The 18,418-nt window shown below is 40.9% G+C and overlaps 1 protein-coding gene across 1 annotated transcript in view; it reads left to right on the top strand.

The window, feature by feature from the left end:
* LOC308586515 (BEN domain-containing protein 5-like) overlaps positions 1-18,418 on the top strand; it is a 753,040-nt gene that overhangs the window by 598,022 nt on the left and 136,600 nt on the right. Inside the window, exon 8 of the mRNA XM_081193192.1 lies at positions 10,312-10,426. Coding sequence (XP_081049318.1) covers positions 10,312-10,426 — 115 coding nt within the window. The remainder of the gene's footprint in view (positions 1-10,311; positions 10,427-18,418) is intronic.

Raw genomic sequence — 18,418 nt, 5'->3', positions numbered from 1 at the left:
GTACAGTTGAGCACAGTTAAAGTACCTCAGTAGGACCAAAGGAGAAAGAAGATATAATAGCTGAAGCATATATATGTGAAGAAATGCTCCTCTCCACAGCACATAGCTTAAGTGCAGTGTATGAAAAGTTTTCTGGAATATTTTAAGAGGCACTTGAAAGAGAGGGCATGCCAGCATTATATATATATTTTTATTAAAGATTTTCTTGTTTTATAGAAGTATGTGTAATGTCTCTCGTATTTTTTCCATGTAACTTTTTTACAAATTGGTTTCATTTGTTGAGACATTAGGAAGAAAAGGGGTGGAGGGGGGAAGATGGGTGGGGGTGGGGTCGGGTGGCGATGTTTCTATTTTGCTGAATGTATGTAGGGTTTGGTGTCAGCGTTGCTCGTGCAGGTTCTCTGCTGTTCACTTGTGTTCCTTTGTTTGTGATTGGCTGTGGCGATCTTTGTTTTCATGTGTGAGTGGGGTGGGTGGGTGGGCATGCCAGCATTATATAAAGGAATTCAATGTGTTAGGAGCATGCAGAAGGAATGGTGAAACCATGGGATACGTTTAGTGTGAGCAACCTGAATAGGTAAGATGTATAATTTTTACAACAAAGTTTTGGTCATAGATCAAGGAAGCTTAAAGGAACACTACAAAGGGAAATACAAGAGATCAACAGGCGATATCACATGTCTGACACCAAAGTTGTAGAGAAGCCTGAATCTGTTCAAAGCATTAGGAGAGTAAAACTATGTCTGTGTGTCCCTCCCCCACCCCACTTTTTTGTGTACAGTTAGTAGACTGTGTTTGAAGAAGGAGGGCATCAAATAAATAAAGCGTATTCTTTTTGGTACTGCCCATTGCCTCTGTAATAAATCAGACTATTGGCTTACAAAATTTGCAAAGCTTGCTATGAATTTGACTGAAATACCACGTCTGTGTGAGCTCTAATAAATTATTCTACGTATATTTATTTATTACAGTAACACTGGAGTCTAAAGCTGCATTTGAATCTGTGCCTGTATTATTACTGTTGTATGTTGTGCCAACCTATAACACAATATGGTTTTCAGTAGTTGTGGCTCAAGCATATCTAATATGCTTACTTTTTGCTTCCAAATCATTTTCTGAGTACATGGATTTGGGATAGGCATGAGTGTGATGTGGAGGTGCCATAAAAAAAGACTGTATTGAGCATTGGTTTGAAAATCCTCACTATTTAATTCTGGTCTTAGGCGAAAGGTAAATCTCCTAGAAGACTAGCTGGCTATCCACAACATTTTTCAGTATCTTACCGTATCTTATAGTTCTTATGCAATAAGAAGAGGGCAATCTTGAATTTAGTACCAGCAGTAACTTTATGTCCTGAGAAGCAACTCATGCATTCTTTTGCATATGCAACCAGACAGTAATATATTTCAGATTATCCTAATTGATCCTGTCTGAGCTGAAAGAATGATGGTTATTTATGCTTGAGTCTAGCAATGCAATGGAGAGCTGTTTTCTTTTTGAATTTCCATTGGTTTCTTCCAAGTTTTATTTGGATACTACCAAAAGAACAGCTGTGATGTTATTATCTTTTATTTTTGCATGTGATTTTCCATTCAGTCCAATGGAGGAAGCAAATATATGTTCATAAAAATATGTGAGTTATAGCCAGTTATGTCTCCCTGCAAGTGGAATAGACATCCATGAGTGGAATGACCTCCCTCTCAATTCCTTTCCTTTCCCCTCCAGCCCATGTGCCCCCCAAATATTCTTTGGGGGTTGGGAAATGCTCCTGAGCAGATGTGGGGCACATGGGGGAGGAGAGGAAAGGGGTCCAGTCACCTGAGTGGGTCCATTCGAGTGATGTTTGATATCACATTCTGCATATAGATACAGTTCTTTTACTGACATAAATAGAGAAGTATCCAGCAGAGCTATGCATATTTATCAGAGCAGTACAAACCCAATACATTTTGTTCCCATAAGCAGAGCCCAAATAGTTCTCTCAGTCCATACTGGGGTCACCATTTTGTTCTATCCAAACAACAGTTCCTACCCCCATGGCACCACCTGAAGCAGGGCACTCAACCCTGCTGCATGGGAGGGCTGGACCTGTATAAATTCATCCAGAACTGAATGCTAGTTTGAGGAATTGATCTTTTAGCCATCAAGACATCTTTCCCCCCTCCTTTCAAAACTAACTTACTTATATTTCATGTTTGGTTTGCTGATTCAAACTCGATCACACCATTTGACCAGGAGCAGCATAATAATTCCAAAATCCAAAGAAATATATGGGAATACATTTATTATTATTTTTTTAAAAATAGGGCACTAATTGGCAACCCAATTAATCTGCTCATCTGTGAAGAGAAAATATATTGCAACAAGTAGTTCCATTTCCAGAAGTCATTCTCAGAGGTAACATTATAGTGGTCTTGTTTTCTTCCAGCACTGCAACACGGTCCAACGCGTCAACAGTAGCATAGGTCAATTAGTGGACAAATTAAGCAATTATTAGCCACTAACAAGGGTGACTGGCATCATTAGTCTTCCTGTTTACCAGCAAACTGTTATTCTAATAGAAGGACCAACAAATAAATTAGGGCATCTGTTCTATCACAGTGTCTGTCTTCAAGTAAATTATATTAAATGGACCTGGTTTCTGCCAGATTCTTCACCTTGGTTTAACGAAATACAAGATATGTTTCTTGCTGATTATAGAAGATGTAAGTTTTAGTTTGCATTGATTAATTAACACAACAAGCAAATTATTTTAGTTTTAAACCTTCTTGATCTGAAGGCTATCATCTTCATCTGAAAGAAAAGCTTTGAGATAATAATACTGACTGAGTCCTCACTATAATTTGATTGTGGGGTATTAACATACATATAAGGAAGGTTTCATTTGCATCTTTGTCATGATGATCAATAGACCATTTCTTTCTTGTCTTTAGAAGTGAGATTTGCCTTTGACTTTTGCTATAAAGGTTTTAAGATACAATCTTCACTGAAGGCTGTCATAATGTTTGTTTTTGTTTTTCTTGAAGCTGGATATATATATATATATATATATATGTAGGTTTTGGTGTCTTCGGGTGTCTTCCCGTGTAAGAGTTGGGGTGTCTAGGCGACGTTTCGACGAGGTCTCACTCGTCATCTTCAGGCTGGTGCTTTCGGCTTCTTGTTACTAGAACAGAGCAGGATCTCAGTGTTTGAGTTCCTATAAATACTGTTGAGGGGGTGTGGTGTATAGCCTCCAACGTTCTGGGCAGAGAGGAAGTTCCTAGGTTAATGTGCCTTTTCTTCTTTTGTTCATTAATTACTTGAGGGATATCTTGAGTGATTACTTGAGTGATATTCTGAGTACCACTTAGGAGGGTCATAAGAAAAGATACCTACTAAACCAAACCAACAAAGATCTGCTCACTCTTCACCTCAAACTCTGTAACAAAATCCACCCTGCACTCTGGGACAAATGCAAACAACTAGCCGTTTGGAGAGCTGAAACAGAGTCCTCACATAAGACAGACATACACACCAACAAACTCCACAAACTAGAGAAACGCCAGAAGCCCAGCCACCCTCCACAACAACCCATGAAACAAACAGTACATAACATATCAGACAGGATCCTCACCTCAACTGAAACCAAAGTACTCTCCAAAGGTTTCAACTTTGCAGTCGCCCCGAGACGCATCCCCACGGAAAACATCATATGCGGAGTCGAAGCTAGCCTAACCAAAATCAACCCAGATGAAGCCAATAAAATCAGACTTGAAGTCACCAACATCCTCTGCTCCAGCAAACCACCCAGAAGCAATTTACACAAAGAAGAACAGAAAGCACTCACCAACCTGAGGAAAGACAACAACATAATCATTCTCCCAGCAGACAAAGGTAATGCCACTGTTGTGATGAACACATCGGACTACCAAGCAAAACTATCAAATCTACTCCAAGACCCTACCTACCAACCTATAAAGACAGATCCCACCACCTATCTGGAAAAAACCACCAAATCCAAAATAAAAGCCTCTCCTATCAGTGAAGAAATCCAGCTAAGAATCATCCCCAGAGAAAAATCATCCAGATGCCCCAAACTCTACGGTCTCCCCAAGATACACAAAGAAGGAACACCACTCAGACCAATAGTCAGCTCCATAGGCTCACCTCTACAAAATCTCGCTAAATTTCTCGCTAAGCAACTTCAGCCCTATGCAGAATCTATCGCTTCACACGTTACAAACTCCTTCCAGTTCATAGAAACAATAAAGAAGCAAAACCTACATCCCGATGACCTACTTGTGAGCTTCGATGTTGTATCTCTCTTCACACAAGTGCCCATTAATGAAGCCTTGACAGCCATTCAAAACAAATACAATCCCCCCGAATACATCCTGGACCTGACCAACCACTGCCTAACCAACACGTACTTCATCCACAATGGACAAAGATACAAACAGATAGAAGGAGCACCTATGGGATCACCCCTCTCACCGGTCATCGCAAATCTGTACATGGAACACTTTGAAACCAATGCTTTAGACAAGTCAGAACACAAACCCAAACTTTGGCTCAGATATGTTGACGACACCTTTGTAATTTGGCCACACGGGAAGGAAAAACTAGATAGCTTCCTCACACATCTCAACAGCCTACACCCCAAAATACAATTCACTATGGAAATAGAAGCCAACAACCAACTTCCCTTCCTTGACGTCCTAATCTACAAAAAACCTGATGGCTCCCTAGGACACACTATCTACCGGAAAAAAACACACACCAACCGCTACTTACATGCACAATCACACCACCACCCTGCACAAATAAACTCCGTAGCCAAGACTCTCATCTCCAGAACCAAACGCCTGGCTGACAAAGACCACTTGACAACTGAGTTACAGAATCTCTCAAATGTGTTAATCGCCAACGGATACCAGCAAAACAGGGTTACGAAGCTAATCCAAAAAGAAACACCCCCCAAAAACCAAGACACAGAAGAAAACAATGGCATGGCCCTCCTTCCTTATATCAAGGGCACTACAGATAAAATTAGCAAAATCCTCCATAAACACAATATCAAAACAGCCTTTTGCACCAACCAAAAAATAGCCAATATCCTCAGAAACCCAAAAGATAAAATCCAGTTAGAAAACCAAGGGGTCTATGAAATACCCTGCAAAGTCTGCCCAGCCACGTACATTGGACAAACAAACAGACGAATAAATGCACGTATCGCAGAACACAAGAATGCCGTCAAAAAAGAAGAAAAAACTTCCTCTCTTTACCAACACATGAAAGAAACAGGACACGAAATTAATTTTGCAGATTCCAAATTGCTCTTTAACATGGAACATCACCACAAGAGAATAATCATGGAAGCCATCGAGATAGAGAAACACCCTCACAACATGAACAAGCGTGACGACACGTCCCGCCTGCCAGACATCTGGAAATTAGCCCTCCCCACAAAAACCGACACCAGAACCAGAGGCACACAGAACGCCATCTCCAATCAACCACACCAGACCCAAACCCAGACCCTCTCCACAGATAAATTACAGACACCATCCAGTAGCCAAACCATAGTGGCACCTCCGGATGCTGCACCCCCCTGCAATCCCTACACAGATCTGGCTGGCACAGGGCACAAAACCACAGCTCGCCCCTATACACGAAGCCAAGCCAGAGCACAACTAAGTGCAGTACAGCCATCTTCTCAGAAAAACTCTTCACAAACTCAAGAGGTCAAGACACGAAAGCTTTAGCAACTAATCCACACCTAATGACCCTCCTAAGTGGTACTCAGAATATCACTCAAGAAATCACTCAAGATATCCCTCAAGTAATTAATGAACAAAAGAAGAAAAGGCACACTAACCTGGGAACTTCCTCTCTGCCCAGATCGTTGGAGGCTATACACCACACCCCCTCAACAGTATTTATAGGAACTCAAACACTGAGATCCTGCTCTGTTCTAGTAACAAGAAGCCGAAAGCACCAGCCTGAAGATGACGAGTGAGACCTCGTCGAAACGTCGCCTAGACACCCCAACTCTTACACGGGAAGACACCCGAAGACACCAAAACCTGCATATATATATATAAAACCTACATTCCTGTACCCGTGAAAATCTACGAAAGCATATATATATATATATATATATGCCTATTTCCCCATCCTCTCAGCAATTTCTTTTGTCTCAAAACCTCTCAGAGAAAAAGGAAAACATAATGGGAAAAACATTTGGGAAATGTAGTTCAAATAAGGCAGATGTATATGGTCCCAGTTTTTAACGCAGAATAATTGGAAACACAGAAACAGCATGTTTTATGGAATCTTGTATTGTTGAGGAAAGCGATGCATCTGTAACATCATGTTTACCTCACAATACTTGTACTGAAATGGTTTTCTCCATTTCTGCCACTGTAACTGCTTAGATCTGTTGTGTATAAAGCAAATACTCATTATGCCAAAATTGGTCAGTTTTGAGAGAGCATTGCTTTGAATCCTTCCCATCGCCATGTGCCTCAGTTCTGCCAAATGGATTTTTAATGTTCTTTCATGCAGTGCATATTAGTTTAACACCAAATGTTGACTGTATTATAAAAAAACAAAAAAGAGAGAAGGCTTTCCAAGGCATCTAATTAGTCTATGCCAACCCATTTTGGAGGTACAGTGAGAAGTTATATTTCTTTCGTATTCCATAGATCTTTTTCCTCTCCTATTTTAAACTATTCATATGCCTTTCTTTACTTCCCAGGAGAGATTATTCCAAAGTGTAACATCACATTAGAGAAGTTATGCTGATCAGATTTGATTCTCATTTCCAGTTTGCTTTAATCCAACCTGTTACAGAAATTAAATGACAGACATGTTGGTAGGTGACAATTCAGTACAAGTGTTCAGCTTCACAGAGTAGCCTTTGGAATATATAGAGTAATTTGCCACATTTTCACCGCACTTTCCCTCTAAATAGCCCAAGGCAGCTTACATGGGGTTATCTGATTTTATCATTGCATAAAACCTCTATGGTAAGTTAGGATGAGAGATTGTGATAGACACAAATCTACTCACTTTGTGAGATACATGGCAAAAAGAAAATTTAGTTTCCCTGATTCAAGTTCAGTATTAGAGACACAAGACTGCATTTGCTCTTGATTAGAAAACTTCTGTGCCTTTAATGAATTATGTTGAAATTCCACATTCTCATTTAGGACCAAACTAGATGTGATACTAATTGTATGAATGTAATTCATAGGTATTCTAGTGTAACTATATTCAGGGCCCCATACAAATTGGCCTCACAGTATAAAATTGGAATACCTGTTGAATAATTTACTATAGCGAAGCACAACTTGCTGCCTTGCAGATGCCCTAGACTGGGGCATTCACAAGAGGTCCTGTGTAGGCCATCCTACCGCACCACCCCTGAGCTCATGAGTAATCTTGCCAACTATAGCTTATATGCCCAATGGATCAGTAGATCCTCCCAGCAGTGAATCTCAAGACATGATAACCCTAGAGTCCCCTCGCAAACACAAAGGAACTCATATCATCTCAAATCCTATTTGTAGAGAAGTTCCCTTCTGTTTAGTTGGTAGGAAAGCAGGAAAACCTTCTTGAGAGCTAAAGAATTCAGCGGTGGGAGGTATGGCTTGTGTTTTCACAGCTCTCCTGCCTTCTAGGAGACCTCCTGTGTTTATCAGCTTTCTGCTTTTCTTATTCATTTCTTTCTTTCCTTCCCTATGGTGACATTCTCTGTCAGTTAGTTTTAGCTGCTAAATTGTTCTCCAAGAAATGAGAGCGTAAGTAGAGCCTGGTGGCTCAGGCCGGTGGCCCATTTAGTCCAGCATCTTCTTCTCACAATGAGCACCTTGGACCTGAACACAAGAGCACTCTCCCCTCCTGCAACTGGTATCCCCCCCCCCAAAAAAAATAGTGCCTTCGACTATGGAGGCAAAACATAGGTGCTCCTCTGTATAAGTTTTTCTAGAAGTTTAATTTGTGCTTTCAGAGCAACTAAACAAAAAGGATAGTGTGACTGACTTCCCTTGATGGCAAATAATGATGGTGGTGGTGGTGGTGAATTTATTTGTACCCCACCCATCTGACTGGGTTGCTCCAGCAGCTATGGATGACTTCCACCATATATAAAAGCATAATAAAACATCACACATCAAAAAAAGCATAATATAACCGATTCCCTCAGACCCTGAGCAAGTTCCATTTTTTGCAGAATGGAATAGAGAAGGCAACGAAAAGTTCATAGCCCACATGACTCCACCCATAGCTCTCTGGAGTGCTTAAGGACCAACAGTGGCAAAAGCAGGCAGTCCCATGTGGGCAGATGCAGACAGTGTGTGGGCTGAATCAGTCTCTTCAGTGGGAAACCTCTGGCCATGGCCTAGCCCTACCTCTGCAATATCAAGTTAGCTATGTCAAACTAGGTTAAGATGAATATTCTGAGTATCAACAGTATCTAGTCTTTGACAAGACTTCAATTGCCTTCATTATTGGGCTTGCTGGATTGTATAGGCTGCAAAAGAGTATTTTTGATTCAAGTAATGCCTAAGTAACTCCTAAGTAACTTAAATTTATTCGATTCAAGAAACATATCTCTTCTGCACCAACTTCAGTAAGTAGTACAAAGCTTTTAGAGAGGCAGTGACCATAAAGCAGCCTTGTTGACTCATGACAGCATGTGGAAGAAATCTATATGGTTCTCAGATATGTGCATACTGATTTTTGTACTGCTAAAATGTTTAATTGCATTTTATTTTTAATGTATTTTTATATCTTTTCATTGGATTGATTTTGATATCTTATAAGCTGTGGTGTGACCATATTGAAATTGAAATACTTTATTGTCACTTGTACAACTTGTATACAGTGAGATTACATGAGCACCCCCCACTCAGCTCTCTTAGTCTTAATTCCCCTCGTTTACTGACACATACCCACCAAACCCGAAAATCAGTTGCCCTGTTGTTATATTTTCATTCAGCAGCCTAACAGCCCACGGATAGAAGCTGTTCTTTACCCTGTTGGTGCGACTAATCATGCTTCTATATCTTCTGCCTGAGGGCAGGAGATCAAGAAAGTGCCGGCCAGGGTGTGAATCAACCCTGAGACTTTTCCTCACTCTCCTGAGGCAACGTTTGTCCGCTATTTCATCTAGCGGATTCACGGGACAGCCCATAATATCTTGTGCTGTATTCACCACCCTCTGTAGGCACTTCCCATCAGATGATGTCAAACCAGCGTACCACACTGTGATGCAGTATGAAAGGACACTTTCTATTGTTGACCGGTAGAAGGAGATCATCAGATTTTGATTGACATTGTTCTTCCGCAATACTCTGAGGAGATGGAGTCTCTGTTGGGCTTTCTTAACCACCTGGGTTGTATTTAGTTTCCAAGTAAGGTCTTCACTGAGATAAACTCCTAGGAATTTAAAGGAAGAGATTCTCTCCACACAGCCCTCCCCGATGTACAGCGGGGCTAGTTCTCCTCTCTTCCTCCGAAAGTCCAACACCATCTCCTTTGTTTTGCTGATATTAAGGTGCAAGTTGTTCCCTAGACACCATGTAGATATTTTTTGGACCTCGCCTCTATACGCTGATTCGTTTTCACCTGTTATTAAACCCATTATGGTGGTGTCATCTGCAAACTTAATAATTGCAGTAGATGGGTTAGATGATACACAATCGTATGTATACAATGAATACAGGTAGGGACTTAGCACACATCCCTGTAGTGTGCCAGTGCTGATTTCTAAGGAATTAGATGTTACATGTCCAATCCTCACTGTTTGTGTGATGGGCGGGATATACATTCATACATAAATAAATAGAGAAATTATCTGTTGTCCATTCAGAGCAGCATCCTGGGTATTCTGTTTTAATTTTAGAATTTTAGTTTTATTATAATGCAACAATTTTCATGTAAATATTTATTATGTAATTTGGAATGTGTTTTTGTTTTTCTAGTCTAGATAGGAAAACCTGCCTTGAGACATTTAACTTTGGGTTGAATGAGAAGGATGGTGTGTAAACTGTTCATAGGAAGGGGATGGGAACTGAAGTAGTACTAATCACCATTTCTACACATGTACAATCAAACCAAAGTCTACTCATTTCTTTCATTACTTCATATTAACATTATGATATGTGGAATCTATGTTCTTATTAAATTAGTGTGTGGGTAATGGAAAGCCTTTGTGAAATCTAGTCAGCCAAATGCCAGAATTAAATATATATTGTATAACATATTTTGAATTTCTGATTTATAATAATGGCAAATTAATATTCTTTCCCCTGTTTCTCCCAGGTATCATTGATTTTCTTGTGAGTCCACATCCAATTGCCAAAGTGTTGCGTGATCATTTGGTCTTCAAGATTGCGCCGATGCTTAATCCAGATGGAGTTTATCTTGGCAATTACAGGTATGAGTTTTCATTCCAAGACTGTGGAAGTTTGCTTATAATGTGCATTGTAATTAAAGCAAATATTGTATGTTGCCAGAAAATAGGGGTGAGAGGTTAAAATGGTGGCACGAGGTACCATCAGTTCAACTTTATTCAGAATAATAGATTGATGATGAAATGATGTTTTTAATACTGCATACTTTCTTGAATGCAGGAGTCAAATTTCACTATACTTTGTTCAGCTTTGTTTCATTTTGCCAAAAACTAAATAAAAAATATCCCAACCAGCCAACCTTTACACAATTTAAATGGAGTTTTCCTTCCTCTTTTGGAGTTACTCAACAATAACTGAATGCATTCCTCCCAATTAATACTTTACTTTTATAGCTCTGGATGCTCTGAGGAAAGTAGTAATGTTATCCTGTGTTACTTTTGCTCCATTTTGCATACCTGAAATTCCTCTTACCCTTATCAGTAACTCTCAGGCCAAATCAGGTGTTCAACCAAAGCACATGGTATGTCCTGGGACCATACCACTTAAGAATCCAGGGTGGAAGAATAATGTTGTAAGCCTCTCTGCATTTTGAAATCAAACAATTCGGGGAGAAGCTTTCAATATGGAAGCATTCATGTGAAGCATCATTCAGGCTTCCATTTTGAAGTATCATGAGGCCTTCTGTGGGGAAGGAGAGGTTAATGCTCAGAAATTAGTGCTATAGGTCAGATTTTCTATCTGTGAAGCACACAAATTCTGTTGTAAATGCTTGGATGCTGCTGAGAAGGCCCCACGATTCAATAATTGTTTTGCCTCTGTAGTAGAAATTTGAGGTAGGGGTAAGATTATGTTGTAGCAATAACTGTAATAACTACAGCGAAGTAACTTTTGTTACCTGCATGCATTCATCCACCCTTCATTGATTTTTTGATTTTTGTGTGAGCAGGGTTATGATAATTTATGGTGACTACAACTGAGGTGCCCAATATTTCTTAGACACATCTGGCCCATCATTTTCAGTGTCCCCTGAGAAGCTAGGTATTATTACAAAAAGAAAATTATATTTCGTTCCTTAATTGCTGAACTGATAGCACATTATAATTTTAGCCTTTTCATCAGATGCAGGAAATTTAGCTATTCTGAAGTAAAAGGACTGCTAATGAGGTGGATGGAAAAGCATTAGATTTGCTTGCATTTCACCACACCATTTACAAAAATGCCTAATGTAACTAATAACTTAAAAATGAATATAGTAAGCAGAATGCTGCCTATTATTGGAAGAAGGATATTAAAATCTTGATAATGTGAATACTTGATGGCTATTGAATAATTCACAACAAGAGTTTCATTTGCTGAAGTTTACTGAATGACCTTTTATCAGTCCCATTTGAAATCTGAGTTCTGGTACTCCAGTAAAATGTAGTTTCAGTGTGATCCACCAATTAATTAAGTCAGTGTTTCTGGATTTAAGTTAATTTTTCTGAGAGAAGTACCCTGCCTAAACTGAATTACACTCCACACCACTAGCTGCGTGTGACAAGGTACTTAGTACCTTCTTCTAGCAGTTATGGGATGTATAAAATATCCTTTAAATGTTAGTCTGGCATGGTCAGCATTAATCAATGTCATTTATTGTTGGGCAGCAAACCAGAATAATTTCCCTATGTTGCCACTATGCTGTTGAAGATAAGGCTGTATCGGCCTCATTAGTTATTAGCCATTTTTGCCAGGTCTTAGATAGAAGCAGTATGCTGCCTCTATGCAGCCTGTGCTCTTGACCCTGAATATATTTGTTTGAGTACTTCATATCATGCTGATTTGCTGCTGCTGCTGTTATATTTATAACCCACCCTTTATTAGCAGGTCCCAGATACATTTCCCAATGCAAACTAATTATCCCACTTCCTAAACATCTATTACTTATCTGTATTGTTTGATCTGTATTGTTGGGACGCAGGTGGCGCTGTGGGTTAAACCACAGAGCCTAGAACTTGCCGATCAGAAGGTCGGTGGTACGAATCCCTGCGACGGGGTGAGCTCCTGTTGCTTGGTCCCTGCTCCTGCCAACCTACAGTTCGAAAGCATGTCAAAGTGCAAATAGATAAATAGGTACCGCTCCAGTAGGAAGGTAAATGGTGTTTCCGTGCGCTGCTCTGGTTCGCCAGAAGCGGCTTAGTTATGCTGGCCACATGACCTGGAAGCTGTATGCCGGCTCCCTCGGCCAATAAAGCGAGATGAACGACGCAACCCCAGAGTCGGTCATGACTGGACCTAATGGTCAGGGGTCCCTTTACCTTTACCTATTGTTTGATCAAATTGTACAAAGTGCAATCCACAGGAGATTAGACAATACTAGTAGTACCTAGAACTGGTTGATGGCCAGACACTTTGTTGTTCAAGAGGATGTAGCAGAAAGCTTGTGATTTTGTTACCCAGTCAACGTAGTTCTGTCCTGTTTCTGCATCCATGTTCAACTTTTCTGAAAACACAAAAATCTTTTAAACATTTATTTCTCTTCACAAAATACACTGTTTCCTACAAATTTTCCTAAAGCATACATTTTTATACTCATTTTATCTTCTATATACATTTCAACCTAAAATATGCTTCAGGGGGTGATTTTTTGAGCCAATAAGTATTTCACAAGATTCTGCAGAGTGTGAAACCAAAGGATAAATGCATTCTGATATCCTGAAAGTGAGAATCAGGTCTGTTTGCTTAACAATGTGGACCTAATGAAATCTTCGCTCATTCTCCCTGCGAAACATTCAGATAAATACGATTCCATAATCTGTAATGCTTGGCAACTTCTGAGCAAGATCCTTTTTTGGATTTTGGATATGTCTTTTCGTGTTTCCCAGCAGTTTACCATTAACACCTTCTGGATATATTCCGATACCTACGGCAACAATAGACAGGCCAAGGAAAGGCAACATAGTACTCTTGATTTAAAAGCTGCACCTCCTGAGGCCTGTGTTGAACTTTCCTTTATCCCAAGCTTGCTCTAAACTTGTCACTGTGTAGCTGAACGAGTGAAATCTGTTCCTGCAGGCGAGACGGCTGTAATTGTGCCATCTTCAGCTTAGATTAGTTCCAATTTGTCATTCTCACCTTGCCGAGATGAGAGACCCCAAGATGGCATGGAAGGGAATATGTTTTTTAATAGTGGCAGATCTCTGCTGAAGCACCCTTGAAATGCGGTGACAAGGCAGCGGCAAAAGATGCCTACACTTCCTCTGAAAGCTTTGTAGTCTATGAATCGGGAGCTAGCAGGTAGCAGCTGCTGTTCTCTATTCCACACCCTTTCATTATTGCTTTCACTTATTTGCTGTGACAGTGACACACGTTGGGCAAGGAAAGTATACATGCTAATTATAACATGCAGACCTGTCACATCTCAAACCTGAAATCTTTGCAGTGTCTGTGCTGGTAGGGAAAGGTCTTTCTGCTGCTCTCTCTCTATACTAGCATGGTGTTAAGGGTCAGTGGTGATAGAGAGCTGTCTAACTTTTATAAGCGCCTTCCTATTTCACTTCAGTGCTTCCCATAGGATGTTCTGAAGCCCAAACAGAACATTACATACAAATGTCTGTAACAATAACCTGATAAGCATTTAACAACAACAACAACAACAACAACAACAACAACAACAACAACAACAACAACAACAACAACAACCAGAGTGGCTGGTTTCCCCAGCCACTCTGGGCTGCTTCCAACAGAATATTAAAATACAATAACCAATTAAACATTAAAAGCTTCCCTAAACAGGTCTGCCTTCAGATGTCTTCTAAAGGTCCCCAATAAAATATTTGAGCTCCCTACCAAAGTTGACGGACATTGCCATTCAAATGGTGTGCATGCGCCACATCATGTGATCGATTTTGTGGGGCAATGCTTCCCTGCTTCCCTCTCCCCCCCCCCAATATTTTATTCAAGATGGCACCCCTGGTCATGAGCAACATGGTTAAGTGACCCCTTCCCCACTGTTTTTCCATTCCTGATCACCCTCACCGCACTGGAAGATGTGAGATGGATGGGATCTTCTCAGTGATCTAGTCATTCACAAATGTGTAGGTATGCATTATGAGGATGTGGAAACAAGTACATATTATTCTTATCTCAGCACATCAGTTCAGTCCTTCTAGAATCCAAAATGTTTAGCTTCTCAGCTCTGCTTGATGTTCAACTCTTTTGGACAGGATTGACTCCAACAGACAGGAAGGGATCGTGGAGGGGTATCATTTCCCCCATTCATATCCCTTAGCTTTCAGTCATCATATATTCATATTTAATGTATATATATCTCCCCCCCCCCACGAAGAACTGGCCTTACTACTCCTTCACACCCCCAAACTTGTTTTTTTCCTATGGAGTCACTCTTGTTTTTCACCCCAACTCATGTCATTCCCCTCCCACCCAGTGTATATTGAGAAACACCCATCGGCAGATCAACGTTCCTCAAAATGCATTCTGAACTGGCTTTAGACAAAGAGCAATATAATTGCCCATTAGTATTCCTAGTATCCTACTAATAAGGAGGCCATGCAAAGCCCAAAGGGAGGCTTTTAATAATAGGACAGGATGACTTACACCAATAGCATTTCGGCATGGTGATTCCTTCCCCTGCATTTATTGAATTTTGTGTTGCATAACCCTAAAATGTTTAAATCTGAATTTAATGCAATCACAGTTTAAAACTGTATATAAAGCTGCACCTGCCACAATTCTACAACAAAGGAAGTCTGGTGATAACTTAAAGCCTTACAAATTTGTTATGTAGTTTGCAAACTACAGTCTGCTTCATAAAATGCAAGTTCCTGAAATATATGCCTTCATAAATTTGTTAATTTTGTTACTAAGCTGCTAAAATTCTAAGCTGCAAGAGGCTAACATGGCTACTGCTCTCTAAATTTTGAAACAGAACAAATTGGGTTGGATCCAAAGTTGTGCAAGCAGGAAGTGCTTTTTTGTAGAAGTGTCTCCCACGATGACACTACCCACCAAATAGGCTTTTCTGAGAGTGCAAGGGACTTTAGTAAAGCAAAAGCAACAGAAAATATTTGTTACATGAGCGGTCTTATAGTTGTGCAATTTTAGATCCTACCAATTAATGTTATTAACCTCAGACTAGCACATTTTTGCCAGGTAGGAAGGAAAATAGCTTTTCCCAAGGTAGCAAAACAAAACAAAAACCAATCCAGCCATGCATGGGAGATAAGCTGGTAAATAAATCTTTCAAACCCAAGAGCACACACAAGCATGCAATGGTTACTTAGAGATTTGTTCCTCTGAAGGCCATCTCACAAAGGGAGAATAATAGTGTCCCCAGTGGATGCTGTCCAACCTGAAATCATCACTCAGTGCAAAAACCAAAAAGCCCAAACTTTCTCCTTCCCAGCTGGCATCGAACTGAAATTATACTAAGACCTGCTAGGAAGAGATAATAAGGAATCACAATCTTGTTGTTTATATGTGGAAGTAGCATGATCCTTAGGTGAGGAATCTGCAAGAAAGATGGCAAAAAGAAAACCTTCTGTGGAGTTGAGAGCCTTTCCTTTCTTTCTGAGTCACTATTCCCCCTTTTATCTCCTCTTCACATGCTCCTGGGAGAATGTGCTTTTCCCCTCCTTTGCACTCTGGTGAAGATAGTGAATGCTGATGAGAGAATGCCCTGCTAGGGGGATGCTCCAGGCAGTCATTTGCTAGACTTATTCTTAGGAAGTTCGCAATGTGCCCAATTAGTTGGGGGAAGCGATGGGGAGCCAGCGTTAACAAATTCAGTTACACCCACCTACTTTAGAGAAGGAATGCCACAAAGTGCCACTCTTTCTCTGTTTTCACCTCTGTTGAATGGAGCTGGATACATTTTTATTTTTGTTATTTGCAAAATATAGTGCCTGTGATACCTGAAAGAGGATTCAGTATCATTTCTACTTTCAAATGGAATAACATGGGAAAATGTGAGGACTGCCTACTCTATTGTCCTATTTCCCCAATCCATCCACAGCATTTTTTTAATCGGGTCTCATTGTTGGTTGATTTATCTGACCCTCTAGGATATTATTGTAAAAATAATGGCATTCATATCTGTATAACCTGCCTTGGAATTTAGGATAAGATAGATTTTTTAAAAAATAAATAAAACAAAACACACAAAGATTGTGATTGGGTGAATGGGAACATGGGAATGGCTTGTATATTTCATTACCCCCCCCCCAAATTCCCCTCTACCTTTCCTCTAAAGTTAGCATTGTATCTACATGGGCCTTGCCACAAACCATTGTTAGCTCCAAACCAAGCTCCCTGTTCTTTATTGTTTCACCTACTAAATGACTGGCCCTGATGCTGAAAATAGGTTTCAGGATTGAGACCAAACATTTGAGGGCTGAACGCTGCCTCAAGGCAAGAGCGCCTGTCCCCTGGTCCATACCCAGTGTTACACCTACTATTACCAAAGCATTTGGGACTGTTGTTTCAATGCACCACCAGATAAACATAACATGTTAACATTGCAACAGTGGTTCCTTTGGCTTGAAGAAGAATTCACTCTCACATGGAAACTTGTTTCCACATTTACAGTATCATCCTATACATTTCTACTCAAAAGTAAGTTTGTGTGAATTCAATGTGGCTTGCTTCCAGGTACGTGGGTGCAACCTAAGTAGCACATTAAAGGTTCTGTGTGACACCCCAGTCCTCCTCAGGGATTCAGATTGAAAACATGAAGGCAAATGTGTATAGGGGGGAAGGGGCAGGCATTTTTCCAAACACGCCCCCTTTTTGCCAAACACACCAGCACTTTTTTCCTAGAAGAAAAAAAGTAACAAATTTATGGTAAGTACCAGCAATGACCCCAGCCATGTTCCCATATTTACTAGGCTCATCCTTAGGGTTGCCATACGTCCAGATTTTCCTGGACATTACCGGAATTCCAAAGGCAGAACTGATGTCCAAGGGGTTTCCTTAAAAAAGCTCAACAACAACTTTCGGGGTGTTGAAATATGGTGACCCTACTCATCCCTGACCTCCTGACTTTTCATGTTTAGTGTGGCAGTCTGGAGGGGACTTGTGAGCAGGGTCGTCTGAAGCATATCCGGTGCCGTGGTGCAAAGTTCCCTCCCACCCACCCACCCCATTTCCTAGAGTTGTCCACCTTTTTTTAGGGAGGACGGCGCTGCCGGCGGGGCTGGAGGAGGTGGGCAGTGGCTGGAGGGTGGCTCCTCCGGCGGGAAAGAGGCAGAGGCTGGACACGGCGCCTCCCGGCTCAGCTGGACGCTTCATGTTGTGGTGGCCACGGCAGATGGAGGCGCCAGGCGTGGCGCTGCTTCAGTGCGGCATGGCTGAGGCAGGCGAGGGCCCCGAGCTAATGGCAAGAGGCACCGCGGCCAGCCTCCGCCTCTTCCTTGGCGCCCTCCAGCACTTGGCACCCTGGCACCCCGCACCACTAGCCTCTATGGGTAAGACACCCTTGCTTGTGAGCATATCTGGCTGAACATTCTTAGGATCTTCCTAAAACTGAGAGTTCTGTCTTAATGTGAGCTCCCAGTCAGGGCCAGCCCACCCATGAAGCCCACTCACTTCAGATAGCAGAATCCCATGAGGCGCCACTCTACCTTCTAAACTCATTAATCCAAATGTATTAAGAAACCCCTTCAGACTTTCCTGCTGAATGTGGGGATTTGGGAGCCCCTGCGTCACTGAGGGTGGGCTGGTGCATGTGCTCCTTTGTGTTCCTAATTCAATCCCAGACACATTCATTCTCATGCGATCAACACTCACTATCATGTGGTAAGGGCAGATTTGATAGTTTTGTACTAAACACACTGCCTCTTTCTCTGTTAAGCCCAAGTCTTAGTTTTAGTTTCATTTCATGTACCGGTATGTGTAATTTATAAATTACTTCAAGTTGTAACGGGGAATATCCATCTCAGGATGACAAAACAAAGCTCTTCATGGGGCTTATTTTTCCTAATTAGGCATTTGTCATTGCAAGTGCTATATAGTATCATTAT

This window comes from Podarcis bocagei (genome assembly GCF_964188305.1).
Source record: "Podarcis bocagei genome assembly, chromosome: 5".
In the NCBI taxonomy this organism is placed as follows: Eukaryota; Metazoa; Chordata; class Lepidosauria; order Squamata; family Lacertidae; genus Podarcis; species Podarcis bocagei.
The sequence above is the reverse complement of the archived record's forward strand: the minus strand, read 5'-3'. Positions and strand labels throughout refer to the sequence as shown.